Genomic DNA, 19,052 nt, shown 5'->3' with positions numbered 1-19,052 from the left:
AAATCGCCATTAACGCATATAATTCGTAGAACAATCGGCGCCATCTATCAGATAATGTCTGAACTACAATATTAATATGAAAATATTTGGAAAATTTACGAGATTTTTGTTATAAACTTCGGCATCCAAGGTATAGATGGCGATACGAGTTTTATTTAATCAAATCGCCATTAACGCATATAATTCGTAGAACAATCGGCGCCATCTATCAGATAATGGCTGAACTACAATATTAATATGAAAATATTTGGAAAATTTACGAGATTTTTGTTATAAACTTCGGCATCCAAGGTATAGATGACGATACGTGTTTTATTTAATCAAATCGCCATTAACGCATATAATTCGTAGAACAATCGGCGCCATCTATCAGATAATGGCTGAACTACAATATTAATATGAAAATATTTGGAAAATTTACGAGATTTTTGTTATAAACTTCGGCATCCAAGGTATAGATGACGATACGTGTTTTATTTAATCAAATCGCCATTAACGCATATAATTCGTAGAACAATCGGCGCCATCTATCAGATAATGGCTGAACTACAATATTAATATGAAAATATTTGGAAAATTTACGAGATTTTTGTTATAAACTTCGGCATCCAAGGTATAGATGGCGATACGAGTTTTATTTAATCAAATCGCCATTAACGCATATAATTCGTAGAACAATCGGCGCCATCTATCAGATAATGGCTGAAGTAACGTCAATTTTATTTATTTGAACCTTGTTTAATTGCCCCCCGTTCCCAGATGAAATGAAACACAAAATTTGATGTATTCATCTATATTTTGAATTTTCCTCGTATATCTATTTAATCACATATACATACATTTCATAACCTCAGAAACAATTTAATATTTTTCTTTTTTTTTTTCGATATTAGATCGTTTCCTTCGATGAAACACAAATTAAATGACTTTTTTTTAAATTATTATTATTATTATTATTTCCATTTTGGCGGTCATCTAAATTTACTCCCATTTTTTTTTTTGGATTCTTTTCATTAATTTTCAAATTAATACATAGCACATCGATTCAAAATATATATATCTCAGCTTAAACAGGAAAAAGAAAAGAAAAATAAGAAAACCATCGTGAAAATCTGTCGAAAGTATTTTCTTCTTAGACTTCGTGGCCCCAGGCAGCAGCGTCTCCGAAGAATTGAGCCCTACATACCCCCGACAGATTGACAGCGGCGTTCGTTAGTCGCTTCCTGGCTAGAGAAAACGAACACCATCGAATTTGACGACAAACGCCGGTCGCTACTCCACGCGCACACTCCTCTACACGAAAGTAGTTCGTAACCTCACCGCGCGACCGGACCGATCCGAAAATAGAAAAAAAAAATGTTAAAAGAAAAAAGAAGAAGAAAATAACCGATTCAAAAATTTGAATTTATCGGTTCGGTGGGCGATTCGCCGTCGTTGGACGTCGGCAACGTCGCCAATTGTACGCCGGGCGATATCAACATGGTGGGTTCGGTGTTGCGACGTTTCATTTTACCCTTCATCTTCTTCAGCATCGTCGCCTGGTTACGGGGGAAAGCCACAAACGAAAAAATATGTAAAAATATCGAAAAAAAAAAATTATAAAATGATAATAAATGTTTTTTTTCTCTCTCTCTCTATTCGTCTGTGCTTTTTCCCCCCTCCCCGTTGGCGGGCAGTATATTCGGTTCGGTAGGTCGACGTTTGAATTTGTTTTTCTTCAACATTGTCGCCTAAATCGAGAAATTCAATTTTATTTTATTCGAATCACCCTGTAAATCACCCATACGTCATCGCCGTTACGTAAACTTTTTTATATGTCGTCTGATTTTTTTAAATGACGTTTTTACGTAGTTAAAAAGAGATAGCGATGTCAATTGTGACATTTGTCAGTCAACGTCGCGACTATCTCTCTCAAACAAAATGTTCTTCTTTTTTAAGTAATTTCCCGATTTTATAATATTTTCGAGTGTCTTCGTCAATGAAAGTTAGGTTAAGATTCAATGACAGTTGTCAGTCAAAGTCATTCATGTCATACGTCCTTTGGAATTGACGTTTGTTCAAATAAAATGACGTGAACAAAATATTCTTCTTCTTTTTTAACTAATTTCGCGTTTTTATAATATTTTCGAGAGTCTTCGTCATTGAAAGTTAGGTTAAGATACAATGACAGTTGTCAGTCAAAGTCATTCATGTCATATGTCCTATGGAATTGACGTTTGTTCAAATAAAATGACGCGAACAAAATATTCTTCTTCTTTTTTAAGTAATTTCCCGATTTTATAATATTTTGGAGCGTCTTCGTCATTGAAAGTTAGGTTAAGATACAATGACAGTTGTCAGTCAAAGTCATTCATGTCATACGTCCTATGGAATTGACGTTTGTTCAAAAAAAGTGACGTGAACAAAATATTCTTCTTCTTTTTTAACTAATTTCGCGTTTTTATTATATATCGAGAGTCTTCGTCATTGAAAGTTAGGTTAAGATACAATGACAGTTGTCAGTCAAAGTCATTCATGTCATACGTCCTATGGAATTGACGTTTGTTCAAATAAAATGACGCGAACAAAATATTCTTCTTCTTTTTTAACTAATTTCGCGTTTTTATAATATTTTCGAGAGTCTTCGTCATTGAAAGTTAGGTTAAGATACAATGACAGTTGTCAGTCAAAGTCATTCATGTCATACGTCCTATGGAATTGACGTTTGTTCAAAAAAAGTGACGTGAACAAAATATTCTTCTTCTTTTTTAACAAATTTAGCGTTTTTATAAAATTTTCGAGAGTCTTTGTCAATGAAAGTTAGGTTAAGATACAATGACAGCTGTCAGTCAACGTAATAATTATTTCTGTCGTACGCGTTTTATAATTGACGTTTGTTTAAAAAATGACGTAAATTATAACCTAACCTAAAAATTTATTTTTTTAAAGTTCGCTTTGTCTAGTCAAATAAAGTTAGGTTAGGAAATAGTAATTCGTAACGACGAATAGATTTGGGTGATTTAGAATTAATATTCTCGTATATAGCAAAATTTTCGTGAATTTTTTTCTCTCAAAACAAAACTAAAATGTCTGCCAATAGCTGTTTGGTGGTGGTGGGGAGGGGTGACACAGCACAAAAATAATAAGCATTAACGCAAGCATTTTTTCGACGTTACGTCATCGTGAAACGTCAAAATCGTCGTGAACAGTGTAATTTTTTCGAAAATTTTTGAATTCTACCAAAAAAAAAGCGAAAAGGAAGACGCTATCGGCAAGATTTCGTAACATAACCTCGTTTCCGTACGTCATACTAACTGTCAAACGACAATGGAAAATGGTTGTAAACGAAACTGAACGAGGCCGATGAAAAAAAAAATTATTAATAATTAATGGCGCGTACTTGACGTACGGGAATGAGGTTATGTTCGACTACGAAAAAGAAAAATAAATAAATAAAAGCGAAAAAGAAAATTTTTTTTATCGTCTAAAAGTAATAAACAATTTTTGGCACATTTTGGAATTTGTATCGTAAAAAAATATCAAAAACACGAAATTTGACATTTCAATTTAATTTTCTCTTACTTTTGGACGATACTATATACAAATCTACCAACTATATATTGAATATACTAATAATCCTCAATATACATTAATTTAAGGCCATCCTGAACGGTAGTAACATCAACTGTCACTCAATCCATATAAATATCACGTATTCTACGTCATCTGCAACCTATTCTATGACATATGACGTATTTTACGTCATCTGTCACGTATTCTACGTCATATGTCACGTATACTAAGTCATCTACAACCTATTCTATGACATATGACGTATTTTACGTCATCTGTCACGTATTCTACGTCATCTGCAACCTATTCTAAGACATATGACGTATTTTACGTCATCTGTCACGTATTCTACGTCATCTGCAACCTATTCTATGACATATGACGTATTTTACGTCATCTGTCACATATTCTACGTCATATGTCACGTTTTCTTTGTCATATGTCACGTATTTTACGTCATGTTACATATTTTTCGTCTAATACGCGTTCCGTATTATCTGTCACGTATTCTACGCCGTCTTTCGCGCGCCACGTGGATTATATGTCACCTGTAGCTTGTCGTGTGTCATCGATCATTTATTTTGTGTCATACGTCATACGTTTTGCACGCCATTTGTCGTACGTATCATGTATCATTCGTTCTACGTCGTTTGTCGCGTAATACGCTCGTTCCCTCGCGGAACATACGTCGTCTGTCATGTGTCATACGTCAACGATTGTTTATTTCGAATCATTCGTGCTTTCGACGCCATTTGTACTACCGTATCGTTTATCTTTTGTTCTACGTCGTTTATCACGTAATTTAATCGTGTCACGTGGATTATACGTCAAATGTCATTAATCGTGTGTTTTACGTCATTTGTTCCTTGTCATCCGTCACGTGTTCCACGCCAAAAACCAATTTGCCGAGCGTTTCTTGTCGACTGTCACTTGTTTTACGTCATACGTCACCTATCAAATGTCAAACATAGTACGTTCCGTGTCGCCTGTCACATATTTTTCGTCGTCGATTAATACAAAAAAAGAATTAATGGAAAATGAACTTTAACGTGGAAAAATCGTGTTACTTTCCATTCCAAAGCAAAGAGGTCGCTGTAATAAGGAAGAAAAAAATGACATCAAAAACGGAATACCAACCTTGAGAGCCGATTTGAGTACCACGACGTCGCAAGGACTTTGCACCCACGGTTCGCCGTCCACTTGAACCGGTATATCGGAACTCAAATGAATTTTAATGTGTCCACCCTGTATACAAAAAATAAAATCGAAAGAAACGTATTGTCGGCGTCGATTTTTCCCCCCGATACTCACCTGAGCGATCCTCATGGCGGATCGCAGACCGGATTGAATCTGACCTAAATGGACTACCCCGGTCACCCCTACGACTTCCAGCATACCGTCCCAATGGTTCGGTTTCGAAAATTGATCGTCCTTTTCGGGTCCCCAAGGATTGGCGCCGGATCCCCAACTGAAACAACATTTACCGATTTTTTTCCTTTCCCCTCGAGAAAATAATTTCCAAAATCACCTCAGAATATTCAATATTATAATGCCCTCGACTTGGGGGAGTTCCACCAATTTTCCGTCGACCTCCAATCTGACTTCCTTATGTAGATCCTTGCACATCTTCGGCCCGACCATTTTTCTCAACCCCATTCGGACGTAGACGCTCTTATTGTGTAACCTGCTGATGAATTTCCCGGGATTTTCCTCGCGGGCGTTATGGAAATCCAAACATAAATCGGCGTCGATGCCGATACCGAAATAATTGTTCATCACGAATATCTGCGCCTTGTCTTCGCTAGTCGAACTCGCCACCACTGTAATTCATTTATTTTTCGAAATTTACCAAAAAAAAAAAAAAAAATTAAAATTATACAGCGCGTCCCGAATAAACATCTATTCACCTCAAATAATAAATTAAACGCCATCTAGTATTCGATGGAAGCTTTAATAAATTGGCTTTTTTATCGATTTGAATAATAAAAAAACAAAATAATTGATTTCGGTTTGAACGAGACGCTCTGTATAACAAAATTTACTTAGTACAAGAACCACTTTTTATTTAATTATCATCAACGTTTTTTTTTTGAAAAAAAAAACTATGATTCACTATACGGGGCGATTAATTAATAACGTTTCGAAAAAAACAAATAGTTACACTGAGAAAACAGTATTTGTAACAGTTTTGATATTTTAAATACGTTACGTTGTTAAATAATCACGTAATACAGCGTGTTTGAAATATTTGGGTTAATGTACTATTAATATACGAACAATAGAATAATAATATCAGTGTTGTTTTGCCGTAAAATAAAATTAACTAACAATTAGAGAGACAAAAAAGCCATGCATTAACAATGCTGTCATAAAATGCTTTAGTTTTAGTGTTTAATTTTTGTTTTAATAAAATTTTTATAACAAATTTTGGATGTTACCCCGTATAATGCGTTTTGTCTATGATATTAGTGATCAATTTTTACAGGAAAATATACAGGGTAGGCAATAGAAAACCATCCGTATCGATTTTTATTGAGGAAATATTTTTACAATGAAAAAAAAATGATGTAGTCGTATACACTGAGAAAACTGATTTATTTATATTGGAGCTAATTATATATCGACAAAGAAAGAGTCGTACACGAAGAAAAAGTCGAAAAAGAAGGTTTTACACTGAGAAAACTGATCGAATTTTCGTAAATTCGAAATGTACACGACGAAAAAGATCTAAAAGAATTTTCCGCACCGAAATGGGAATATACATCAAGAAAAAGTTGAAAAAAAAACGTTTGCACAATGAGAAAAATGTTTGTAACTGTCAACTTGCAATTTGAGCGCTAAGAAAAAGGAAAAAAAGTTTGTACACTGAGAAAACTGATGGAAGTTTCGATTTTCGACTAGACAAGATTAAAAATATGATTTTTTTAATTATATCCGTTAATATGTTAGATTATTGAAATTAAATAGAGATTGTATCATTTGAGACTCAAATTAATCCGAAATTAATTCAAAAATCACCCTGTATATGTAAATTTATTTCTTATCGAAAGATATTCGAGAAAAATTTTCTAATTATTTTATCACGACCAGATTTGGGAAATGCCTTACACTGAGAAAACTGATCAAATCTTCGTAAATGCGAGTTGTACACGAAGAAAAAAGTCCCAAAAATAGATTGTACACTCAAAAAAGTGTATCTAATCGATTATTTTAGTTTCAAAACGGAATATAATTTCGACGAGAGCTATACACCGAGAAAAATTATCAAATTTCCATAAAAGCGAGTTGTAACGAAGAAAAATGTCGAAAAAAATGTTTGTACACTCAAAAAAAGTGTAACTAATCGATTATTTTAATTTCATAACGAAATATAATTGCGATAAGTGCCACACACTGAGAAAACTGATCAAATCTTCGTAAATGCGAGTTGTACACGAAGAAAAAAGTCCCAAAAATAATTTGTACTCTCAAAAAAAGTATAACTAATCGATTATTTTGATTTCGAAACGAAATATAATTTCCACGAGAACCATACACCGAGAAAAATGATCAAATTTTCATAAAAGCGAGTTGTACACGACGAAAAATGTCGAAAAAAAGTTTGTACACGAAGAAAAATGTCGAAAAAAAAGTTTGTACAATCAAAAAAGTGTAATTAATCGATTATTTCGACTATTTTAATTTCGAAACGAAATATAATAACGACAAGTGCCACACACCGAGAAAACTGATCAAATCTTCGTAAATGCGAGTTGTACACGAAGAAAAAAGTCCCAAAAATAATTTGTACTCTCAAAAAAAGTATAACTAATCGATTATTTCGATTATTTTAATTTCGAAACGAAATATAATTTCGACGAGAGCCATACACCGAGAAAAATGATCAAATTTTCATAAAAGCGAGTTGTACACGAAGAAAAATGTCGAAAAAAAAGTTTGTACAATCAAAAAAAGTGCAACTAATCGATTATTTCGACTATTTTAATTTCGAAACGAAATATCATTTTGACGAGAGCCATACACCGAGAAAAATGATCAAATCTTCGTAAATGCGAGTTGTACACGAAGAAAAAAGTCCCAAAAATAATTTGTACTCTCAAAAAAAGTATAACTAATCGATTATTTCGATTATTTTAATTTCGAAACGAAATATAATTTCGACGAGAGCCATACACCGAGAAAAATGATCAAATTTTCATAAAAGCGAGCTGTACACGAAGAAAAATGTCGAAAAAAAAGTTTGTACAATCAAAAAAAGTGCAACTAATCGATTATTTCGACTATTTTAATTTCGAAACGAAATATAATAACGACAAGTGCCACACACCGAGAAAACTGATCAAATCTTCGTAAATGCGAGTTGTACACGAAGAAAAAAGTCCCAAAAATAATTTGTACTCTCAAAAAAAGTATAACTAATCGATTATTTCGATTATTTTAATTTCGAAACGAAATATAATTTCGACGAGAGCCATACACCGAGAAAAATGATCAAATTTTCATAAAAGCGAGTTGTACACGAAGAAAAATGTCGAAAAAAAAGTTTGTACAATCAAAAAAAGTGCAACTAATCGATTATTTCGACTATTTTAATTTCGAAACGAAATATCATTTTGACGAGAGCCATACACCGAGAAAAATGATCAAATCTTCGTAAATGCGAGTTGTACACGAAGAAAAAAGTCCCAAAAATAATTTGTACTCTCAAAAAAAGTATAACTAATCGATTATTTCGATTATTTTAATTTCGAAACGAAATATAATTTCGACGAGAGCCATACACCGAGAAAAATGATCAAATTTTCATAAAAGCGAGTTGTACACGAAGAAAAATGTCGAAAAAAAAGTTTGTACAATCAAAAAAAGTGCAACTAATCGATTATTTCGACTATTTTAATTTCGAAACGAAATATCATTTTGACGAGAGCCATACACCGAGAAAAATGATCAAATCTTCGTAAATGCGAGTTGTACACGAAGAAAAAAGTCCCAAAAATAATTTGTACTCTCAAAAAAAGTATAACTAATCGATTATTTCGATTATTTTAATTTCGAAACGAAATATAATTTCGACGAGAGCCATACACCGAGAAAAATGATCAAATTTTCATAAAAGCGAGTTGTACACGAAGAAAAATGTCGAAAAAAAAGTTTGTACAATCAAAAAAAGTGCAACTAATCGATTATTTCGACTATTTTAATTTCGAAACGAAATATCATTTTGACGAGAGCCATACACCGAGAAAAATGATCAAATCTTCGTAAATGCGAGTTGTACACGAAGAAAAAAGTCCCAAAAATAATTTGTACTCTCAAAAAAAGTATAACTAATCGATTATTTCGATTATTTTAATTTCGAAACGAAATATAATTTCGACGAGAGCCATACACCGAGAAAAATGATCAAATTTTCATAAAAGCGAGCTGTACACGAAGAAAAATGTCGAAAAAAAAGTTTGTACAATCAAAAAAAGTGCAACTAATCGATTATTTCGACTATTTTAATTTCGAAACGAAATATAATTTCGACGAGAGCCATACACCGAGAAAAATGATTAAATTTTTACAAAATCGAGTTGTACACGAAGAAAAAGGTGCAAAAAATTGTCGGTACACTGAAAGAAAAAAAGACAATTTCGTTTTCCAGATGATACAATCTCTACGAAATCCAAACTAAAGACGGCGTTCCGAAAAAAAAAAAAAATAAAAAAATAAAAAAAAAAAATTATCTGGATTCCGTTACAGCAAAACAACATCGAGTTACACATTTTAGATTGACCTGCTCTTCTAATTTGCTCATTGGTAACTTTGATTTTGGACAGTTTTCGCTTCTCCTTACCAGTGGAATTGCTCTGTTTATTAACGTTATCGTCGGGCTTATCTTCCGGATGGAAAACCACCGTCCAACGATCCAGGCGTATCTCTTCGGCGTCGATTACGTCCCTCAGCAGATTGAGGGGATCCTCGCCGCCGGTGTAACCGGGACCCCATCGCAGGACGCGCGCCAGATCGTTACCTACGAGGAGGAAACGGTCAGAAAAGAAAAAAAAAAACCGATCGATCAAATTTGAAATTACCGGTTCCTAACGGTACTATTGCGCATGCGGGATTCGAACATTGAGAATCCTGTCCGACGTTATCGAGACATTGCAGCACCCAACCGATGGTACCGTCCCCGCCGCAAACGAGTATTTTGTAATTCTGGATGTTCCTGAATACGTAGAGACCCGGCAACGGACCGCCGTTATCCAGATCGAACACCTGATAGGGGTTCAACAATTTCCTGAAACTTGATATCAATTCCAGACCCTGGCAGCCGCCCGATTTGACGTTTACGAATACCAGAAGCGGTTGCACCCCCTGGGGGATCATCGATGGTTCGATGTTCGGTAATAGCATAACTGCAACACGAACAAATCTTTACAAATTCGCGATAATTCGATAGTTAAATAGAATAGAGAGAAAAAATACAAAAAGATAAACTACTAACGACTAGATCTGATCATTTTACGGGTGATTTACTCGACCGAAAGCCTTTATTCGGTCGTTAAACGCGAGTTTCGAGCGAATTATCGAGCAAAGATCGCGATGGACTAGGTCTGGTTGTGCGAATGGGACGATACAAAACCGTTAAGGTGTCCGCATACTTCGTTCTTCGTCTTTACATAGATATCCAATCTATTAAGGTGTCCACACACGTTATTCTTCGTTTTTTTCATAAATAGCGGCTTCGTTAAGGTGTCCACACACTTCGTTCTTCATTTTTTCACGAATATCCACTCTATTAAGGCGTCCACACACGTTATTGTTCATTTTTTCATAAATATTGGCTTCGTTAGGGTGTCCACACACTTCGTTCTTCATTTTTTCATGAATATCGAATTAATTAAGGCGTCCACACACTTTATTATTCATTTTGAATAGATATCGAATCTATTAAGGTGTCCACACACTTTATTAATCATTTTGAATAGATATCCACTCTATTAAGGCGTCCACACACGTTATTGTTCATTTTTTCATAAATATTGGCTTCGTTAGGGTGTCCACACACTTCGTTCTTCATTTTTTCATGAATATCGAATTTATTAAGGCGTCCACACACTTTATTATTCATTTTGAATAGATATCGAATCTATTAAGGCGTCCACACACTTTATTATTCATTTTGAATAGATATCCACTCTATTAAGGCGTCCACACACGTTATTGTTCATTTTTTCATAAATATTGGCTTCGTTAGGGTGTCCACACACTTCGTTCTTCATTTTTTCATGAATATCGAATTTATTAAGGCGTCCACACACTTTATTATTCATTTTGAATAGATATCGAATCTATTAAGGCGTCCACACACTTTATTATTCATTTTGAATAGATATCCACTCTATTAAGGCGTCCACACACTTTATTATTCATTTTGAATAGATATCCACTCTATTAAGGCGTCCACACACGTTATTGTTCATTTTTTCATAAATATTGGCTTCGTTAGGGTGTCCACACACTTCGTTCTTCATTTTTTCATGAATATCGAATTTATTAAGGCGTCCACACACTTTATTATTCATTTTGAATAGATATCGAATCTATTAAGGCGTCCACACACTTTATTATTCATTTTGAATAGATATCCACTCTATTAAGGCGTCCACACACGTTATTGTTCATTTTTTCATAAATATTGGCTTCGTTAAGGAGTCCACACACTTTATTATTCATTTTGAATAGATATCGAATCTATTAAGGTGTCCACACACACGTTATTATTAATTTTTTCATAAATATCTAATTTATTAAGGCGTCCACACACGTTATTCTTAATTTTGTATAAATATCCAATTTATTATGGCGTCCACACACGTATTTATTCATTTTGAATAGATATCGGATCTATTAAGGCGTCTACACACGTTACTATTCATTTTTACATAAACATCTAATTTATTAAGGCGTCCACACACTTTATTATTCATTTTGAATAGATATCGAATCTATTAAGGTGTCCACACACTTTATTAATCATTTTGAATAGATATCCACTCTATTAAGGCGTCCACACACGTATTTATTCATTTTGAATAGATATTGAATCTATTAAGGTGTCCACACACGTTATTCATCATTTTTTTCATAAATATCGGCTTCGTTAAGGAGTCCACACACTTTATTATTCATTTTGAATAGATATCGAATCTATTAAGGTGTCCACACACACGTTATTATTAATTTTTTCATGAATATCTAATTTATTAAGGCGTCCACACACGTATTTATTCATTTTGAATAGATATCGAATCTATTAAGGTGTCCACACACTTCGTTCTTCATTTTTTCACGAATATCCACTCTATTAAGGCGTCCACACACGTTATTGTTCATTTTTTCATAAATATTGGCTTCGTTAGGGTGTCCACACACTTCGTTCTTCATTTTTTCATGAATATCGAATTTATTAAGGCGTCCACACACTTTATTATTCATTTTGAATAGATATCGAATCTATTAAGGTGTCCACACACTTTATTAATCAAATTGAATAGATATCCACTCTATTAAGGCGTCCACACACGTATTTATTCATTTTGAATAGATATTGAATCTATTAAGTTGTCCACACACGTTATTCATCATTTTTTTCATAAATATCGGCTTCGTTAAGGAGTCCACACACTTTATTATTCATTTTGAATAGATATCGAATCTATAAAGGTGTCCACACACACGTTATTATTAATTTTTTCATAAATATCTAATTTATTAAGGCGTCCACACACGTATTTATTCATTTTGAATAGATATTGAATCTATTAAGGTGTCCACACACACGTTATTATTAATTTTTTCATAAATATCTAATTTATTAAGGCGTCCACACACGTATTTATTCATTTTGAATAGATACTGAATCTATTAAGGTGTCCACACACGTTATTCTTCGTTTTTTTCATAAATAGCGGCTTCGTTAAGGTGTCCACACACTTCGTTCTTCATTTTTTCACGAATATCCACTCTATTAAGGCGTCCACACACGTTATTGTTCATTTTTTCATAAATATTGGCTTCGTTAGGGTGTCCACACACTTCGTTCTTCATTTTTTCATGAATATCGAATTTATTAAGGCGTCCACACACTTTATTATTCATTTTGAATAGATATTGAATCTGTTAAGGTGTCCACACACGTTATTATTAATTTTTTCATAAATATCTAATTTATTAAGGCGTCCACACACGTTATTCTTAATTTTGTATAAATATCCAATTTATTATGGCGTCCACACACGTATTTATTCATTTTGAATAGATATTGAATCTGTTAAGGTGTCCACACACGTTATTATTAATTTTTTCATAAATATCTAATTTATTAAGGCGTCCACACACGTTATTCTTAATTTTGTATAAATATCCAATTTATTATGGCGTCCACACACGTATTTATTCATTTTGAATAGATATTGAATCTGTTAAGGTGTCCACACACGTTATTATTAATTTTTTCATAAATATCTAATTTATTAAGGCGTCCACACACGTTATTCTTAATTTTGTATAAATATCCAATTTATTATGGCGTCCACACACGTATTTATTCATTTTGAATAGATATTGAATCTGTTAAGGTGTCCACACACGTTATTATTAATTTTTTCATAAATATCTAATTTATTAAGGCGTCCACACACGTATTTATTCATTTTGAATAGATATTGAATCTGTTAAGGTGTCCACACACGTTATTATTAATTTTTTCATAAATATCTAATTTATTATGGCGTCCACACAAGTATTTATTCATTTTGAATAGATATCTAATTTATTAAGGCGTCCACACACGTTATTCTTCATTTTTTTTGTAAATATCGGCTTCGTTAAGGTGACCACGCACGTTTTTCGAGCTCGATATCGATTTTTTAAAGGCGTCCACGCACTTTTCACTTTTTTAAAAACGAATATCGATATTGTTAAGGTGAGCACACGCTAATTCCCGTTTTGTAGCTAAATAAAAACGATGAAGAATAATAAAAATTGAAAAAAAAATAATATTTCTCGAACCTCGTAAATCGTTTGACGTCATCCTAAATAAAAAAAAAAAAAACAAATCTCGTCCGGAGGATCTGAAAGCGCCTCCATTAAAAATTCAACTTTTAATTTCGCTCGAGAAAATTACACACATATAAAGAAAAATCCCCCCCCCCTTTTTTTGTCATTACCGACCAGCCCCCCGCTTTAACCGGACGACGATTCATACTCACCCAACAAAGGTTGTTTATCCTCGTACTTGGACTCCCTCAAAATGTACAGGGCCCTCACGGCCTTCTCCGAATCCTCGTACGTTATCACCATCGAGCCGTATTCGTAATAAATCGGACCGATTTTGGAAAATTTGTTTTCTGAAAAATAGAAAAGAAAAAATCGGTGATCGGCGCGCGCGCCCACAATCGAAAAATCGCACCAACCTTTCCCCAAAAAATCCGTCAGGATGTTCTCGTAATTGCGTTCGGACAAATTCGGCGGCAAATTACCGACGAACAACGCCAAATTCGGTCCGTGCGGGTCTTGTTTCAATTGCAAATAGAACCGCATCAGCTCCATCTGGCGTATACTGTCTTTGCCGAGTTGTTTCATTATTTCCCAGGGCCGTTCGTTCCATGACAGCACGCGTTCCGTAACTGAAACGACAAACGTGAATAAGAAACTTGATCGGCGCCGGAGCGTTCGAGCCGGAGCGCTTACCGCCTCTGTCGAGCAACACCTCGCTGCAGCGGTAACTTTCCGCGTTGCCGTCTTCGAGGGAGAATTTCTTGAGGGCGTCGCTTATTAGACCGCCGACGGTCGTATTGGAATCGACGGGCACGGTGCAGCATGCCTGCGATACCTGCAATTTGCCGGGATAAACTCGAACCTCGCCGGAATCGTTGTCCCTGTCTTTGAAACGGAGGAAAACCGCCGGTCTTTTACCCTCTTTTCTGTGTAGGGTTAATACCGGAGTCGGATCTTGCAAAACGGCCTCGTCCGGCGAATAGAGGTCCGTCAAATGAAACGAATTCGGATCTTTGGTTATGTGGAACGCCCTTAAGGCCAACGTCAAAACCTGTTTCAACGACGCCTGTCTCGGTACGACGATTATTCTGTATATTCTGCGACGTAACGAATTGTTGCCGTCGTATACTTTGATTGCCTCTGGAAAAATTTGTGTTTTCAAACGTTTTTGCGACACGCTGTATACTTTAGGAAGAAAAATTACGTTTCGAGATAGTTTAGGACGACACTGTATATAAAAAACCCGAAAATTACGTCTCGCAATAATTTTGGAACACGCTGTATACGATAAAACGAAAAATTACGTTTTGAATTAATTTTTGAAAGACACTGTATACATTAAAAAGAAAAATTATGCTTCGAGATAATTTCCGACGATACTGTATATAAAAAAACCGAAAATCACTTCTCTTAATAATTTTGGAACGCGCTGTATACGGTAAAACGAAAAATTTCGTTTTCAATTAATTTTTGAGAGACACTGTATAGTTTAAGACGTAAAATTATATTTCGAGATAATTTCGGACGATACTGTATATAAAAAAACCGAAAATCACTTCTCTTAATAATTTTGGAACGCGCTGTATACGGTAAAACGAAAAATTACGTCCCGCAATAATTTTGATAAACACTGTATACGTTAAAAAGAAAAATTACGTTTCGAGATAATTTAGGACGACTCTGTATATGAAAAAAACCGAAAATCACGTCTCTTGATAATTTTGGAACACGCTGTATACGGTAAAACGAAAAATTACGTTTTGAATTAATTTTGATAAACACTGTATACATTAAAATGAAAAATTACGTTTCGAGATAATTTCGGACGACACTGTATATAAAAAAACCGAAAATCACTTCTCTTAATAATTTTGGAACGCGCTGTATACGGTAAAACGAAAAATTACGTCCCGCAATAATTTTGATAAACACTGTATACGTTAAAAAGAAAAATTACGTTTCGAGATAGTTTAGGACGACTCTGTATATGAAAAAAACCGAAAATCACGTCTCTTGATAATTTTGGAACACGCTGTATACGGTAAAACGAAAAATTACGTTTTGAATTAATTTTGATAAACACTGTATACATTAAAATGAAAAATTACGTTTCGAGATAATTTCGGACGACACTGTATATAAAAAAACCGAAAATCACTTCTCTTAATAATTTTGGAACGCGCTGTATACGGTAAAACGAAAAATTTCGTTTTCAATTAATTTTTGAGAGACACTGTATAGTTTAAGACGTAAAATTATATTTCGAGATAATTTCGGACGATACTGTATATAAAAAAACCGAAAATCACTTCTCTTAATAATTTTGGAACGCGCTGTATACGGTAAAACGAAAAATTACGTCCCGCAATAATTTTGATAAACACTGTATACATTAAAAAGAAAAATTACGTTTCGAGATAGTTTAGGACGACTCTGTATATGAAAAAAACCGAAAATCACGTCTCTTGATAATTTTGGAACACGCTGTATACGGTAAAACGAAAAATTACGTTTTGAATTAATTTTGATAAACACTGTATACATTAAAATGAAAAATTACGTTTCGAGATAATTTCGGACGACACTGTATATAAAAAAACCGAAAATCACTTCTCTTAATAATTTTGGAACGCGCTGTATACGGTAAAACGAAAAATTTCGTTTTCAATTAATTTTTGAGAGACACTGTATAGTTTAAGACGTAAAATTATATTTCGAGATAATTTCGGACGATACTGTATATAAAAAAACCGAAAATCACTTCTCTTAATAATTTTGGAACGCGCTGTATACGGTAAAACGAAAAATTACGTCCCGCAATAATTTTGATAAACACTGTATACATTAAAAAGAAAAATTACGTTTCGAGATAGTTTAGGACGACTCTGTATATGAAAAAAACCGAAAATCACGTCTCTTGATAATTTTGGAACACGCTGTATACGGTAAAACGAAAAATTACGTTTTGAATTAATTTTGATAAACACTGTATACATTAAAATGAAAAATTACGTTTCGAGATAATTTCGGACGACACTGTATATAAAAAAACCGAAAATCACGTCTCTTAATAATTTTGGAATACGCTGTATACGATAAAACCAAAAATTACGTTTTCAATTGATTTTTGAAAGATACTGTATACATTAAAAAGAAAAATTACGTTTCGAGATAGATTAGGACGACTCTGTATATGAAAAAAACCGAAAATCACGTCTGTTAATAATTTTGGAACACGCTGTATACGGTAAAATGAAAAATTTCGTTTTCAATTAATTTTTGAGAGACACTGTATAGTTTAAGACGTAAAATTATATTTCGAGATAATTTCGGACGACACTGTTTATAAAAAAACCGAAAATCACTTCTCTTAATAATTTTGGAACACGCTGTATATGGTAAAACGAAAAATTTCGTTTTCAATTAATTTTTGAAAGACCCTGTATACATTAAAAAGAAAAATTACGTTTCGAGATAGTTTAGGACGACTCTGTATATGAAAAAAACCGAAAATCACGTCTCTTGATAATTTTGGAACGCGCTGTATATGGTAAAACGAAAAATTACGTTTTGAATTAATTTTGATAAACACTATATACATTAAAATGAAAAATTACGTTTCGAGATAATTTCGGACGACACTGTATATAAAAAACTCGAAAATTACGTCCTGCAATAATTTTGGAACACGCTGTATACGGTAAAACGAAAAATTACGTTTTCAATTAATTTTTGAGAGACACTGTATACATTAAAAAGAAAAATTACGATTCGAGATAGTTTAGGACGACTCTGTAAATGAAAAAAACCGAAAATCACGTCTCTTAATAATTTTGGAACGCACTGTATATGGTAAAACGAAAAATTACGTTTTGAATTAATTTTGATAAACACTGTATACATTAAAATGAAAAATTACGTTTCGAGATAATTTCAGACGACACTGTATATAAAAAACCCGAAAATTACGTCTCACTATAATTTTGGAACACGCTGTATACGGTAAAACGAAAAATTTCGTTTTCAATTAATTTTTGAGAGACACTGTATACATTAAAAAGAAAAATTACGCTTCGAGATAGTTTAGGACGACTCTGTATATGAAAAAAACCGAAAATCACGTCTCTTGATAATTTTGGAACTCGCTGTATACGGTAAAACGAAAAATTACGTCCCGCAATAATTTTGATAAACACTGTATACATTAAAATGAAAAATTACGTTTCGAGATAATTTCGGACGACACTGTATATAAAAAAACCGAAAATCACATCTCTTAATAATTTTGGAATACGCTGTATACGATAAAACCAAAAATTACGTTTTCAATTGATTTTTGAAAGACACTGTATACATTAAAAAGAAAAATTACGTTTCGAGATAGTTTAGGACGACTCTGTATATGAAAAAAACCGAAAATCACGTCTCTTGATAATTTTGGAACACGCTGTATACGGTAAAACGAAAAATTACGTTTTGAATTAATTTTGATAAACACTGTATACACTAAAATGAAAAATTACGTTTCGAGATAATTTCGGACGACACTGTATATAAAAAAACCGAAAATCACGTCTCTTAATAATTTTGGAATACGCTGTATACGGTAAAACGAAAAATTACGTTTTCAATTAATTTTTGAGAGACACTGTATACATTAAAAAGAAAAATTACGTTTCGAGATAGTTTAGGACGACTCTGTAAATGAAAAAAACCGAAAATCACGTCTCTTGATAATTTTGGAACGCACTGTATACGGTAAAACGAAAAATTACGTTTTGAATTAATTTTGATAAACACTGTATACATTAAAATGAAAAATTACGTTTCGAGATAATTTCGGACGACCCTGTATATAAAAAACTCGAAAATTATGTCCCGCAATAATTTTGGAACACGCTGTATACGGTAAAACGAAAAATTACGTTTTCAATTAATTTTTGAGAGACACTGTATACATTAAAAAGAAAAATTTTATTTCGAGATCATTTCGGACGACACTGTATATAAAAAAACCGAAAATTACGTCTCTTGATAATTTTGGAACGCGCTGTATACGGTAAAACGAAAAATTACGTCCCGCAATAATTTTGATAAACACTGTATACATTAAAATGAAAAATTACGTTTCGAGATAATTTCGGACGACTCTGTATATAAAAAAACCGAAAATCACGTCTCGCAATAATTTTGGAACGCGCTGTATACTGTAAAACAAAAAATTACGTCCCGCAATAATTTTGACAAACACTGTATACTTTAAGACGTAAAATTATATTTCGAGATAATTTCGGACGACACTGTATATAAAAAAACCGAAAATCACGTCTCACAACACTGTATAAAACAAAAAGAATATCGGTTCAATATATCGTACGCCATCTAGAGGAAAAATTTCAAAACAAATATTAAAAATAGTCATACAAATATATATTAATAAATAGATAAAATTA

The 19,052-nt window shown here is 33.3% G+C and overlaps 1 protein-coding gene across 8 annotated transcripts in view; it reads right to left on the bottom strand.

Moving 5' to 3' along the window:
• Positions 1–777: 777 nt before the first annotated feature.
• LOC130442644 (diacylglycerol kinase theta) overlaps positions 778–19,052 on the bottom strand; it is a 35,247-nt gene continuing 16,972 nt past the window's right edge. For 2 of the 8 annotated variants that reach the window (XM_056776942.1, XM_056776946.1), the window contains 9 exons: positions 14,293–14,739; positions 14,016–14,228; positions 13,812–13,949; positions 9,630–9,953; positions 9,332–9,568; positions 5,081–5,372; positions 4,864–5,020; positions 4,690–4,797; positions 778–1,730 (listed from right to left, as the gene is read on the bottom strand). In XM_056776942.1, the coding sequence (XP_056632920.1) occupies positions 1,635–1,730; positions 4,690–4,797; positions 4,864–5,020; positions 5,081–5,372; positions 9,332–9,568; positions 9,630–9,953; positions 13,812–13,949; positions 14,016–14,228; positions 14,293–14,739 (2,012 nt within the window). In that variant the 3' untranslated portion in view covers positions 778–1,634. The remainder of the gene's footprint in view (positions 1,731–4,689; positions 4,798–4,863; positions 5,021–5,080; positions 5,373–9,331; positions 9,569–9,629; positions 9,954–13,811; positions 13,950–14,015; positions 14,229–14,292; positions 14,740–19,052) is intronic. The other 6 variants (XM_056776941.1, XM_056776945.1, XM_056776944.1 and 3 more) reach the window with 3 other exon arrangements.

The sequence above is a fragment of the Diorhabda sublineata genome, chromosome 4 (genome assembly GCF_026230105.1).
Source record: "Diorhabda sublineata isolate icDioSubl1.1 chromosome 4, icDioSubl1.1, whole genome shotgun sequence".
NCBI classification, from domain to species: domain Eukaryota; kingdom Metazoa; phylum Arthropoda; class Insecta; order Coleoptera; family Chrysomelidae; genus Diorhabda; species Diorhabda sublineata.
Note: the sequence above shows the minus strand (reverse complement) of the source record. Positions and strands in the feature narration are given on the sequence as shown.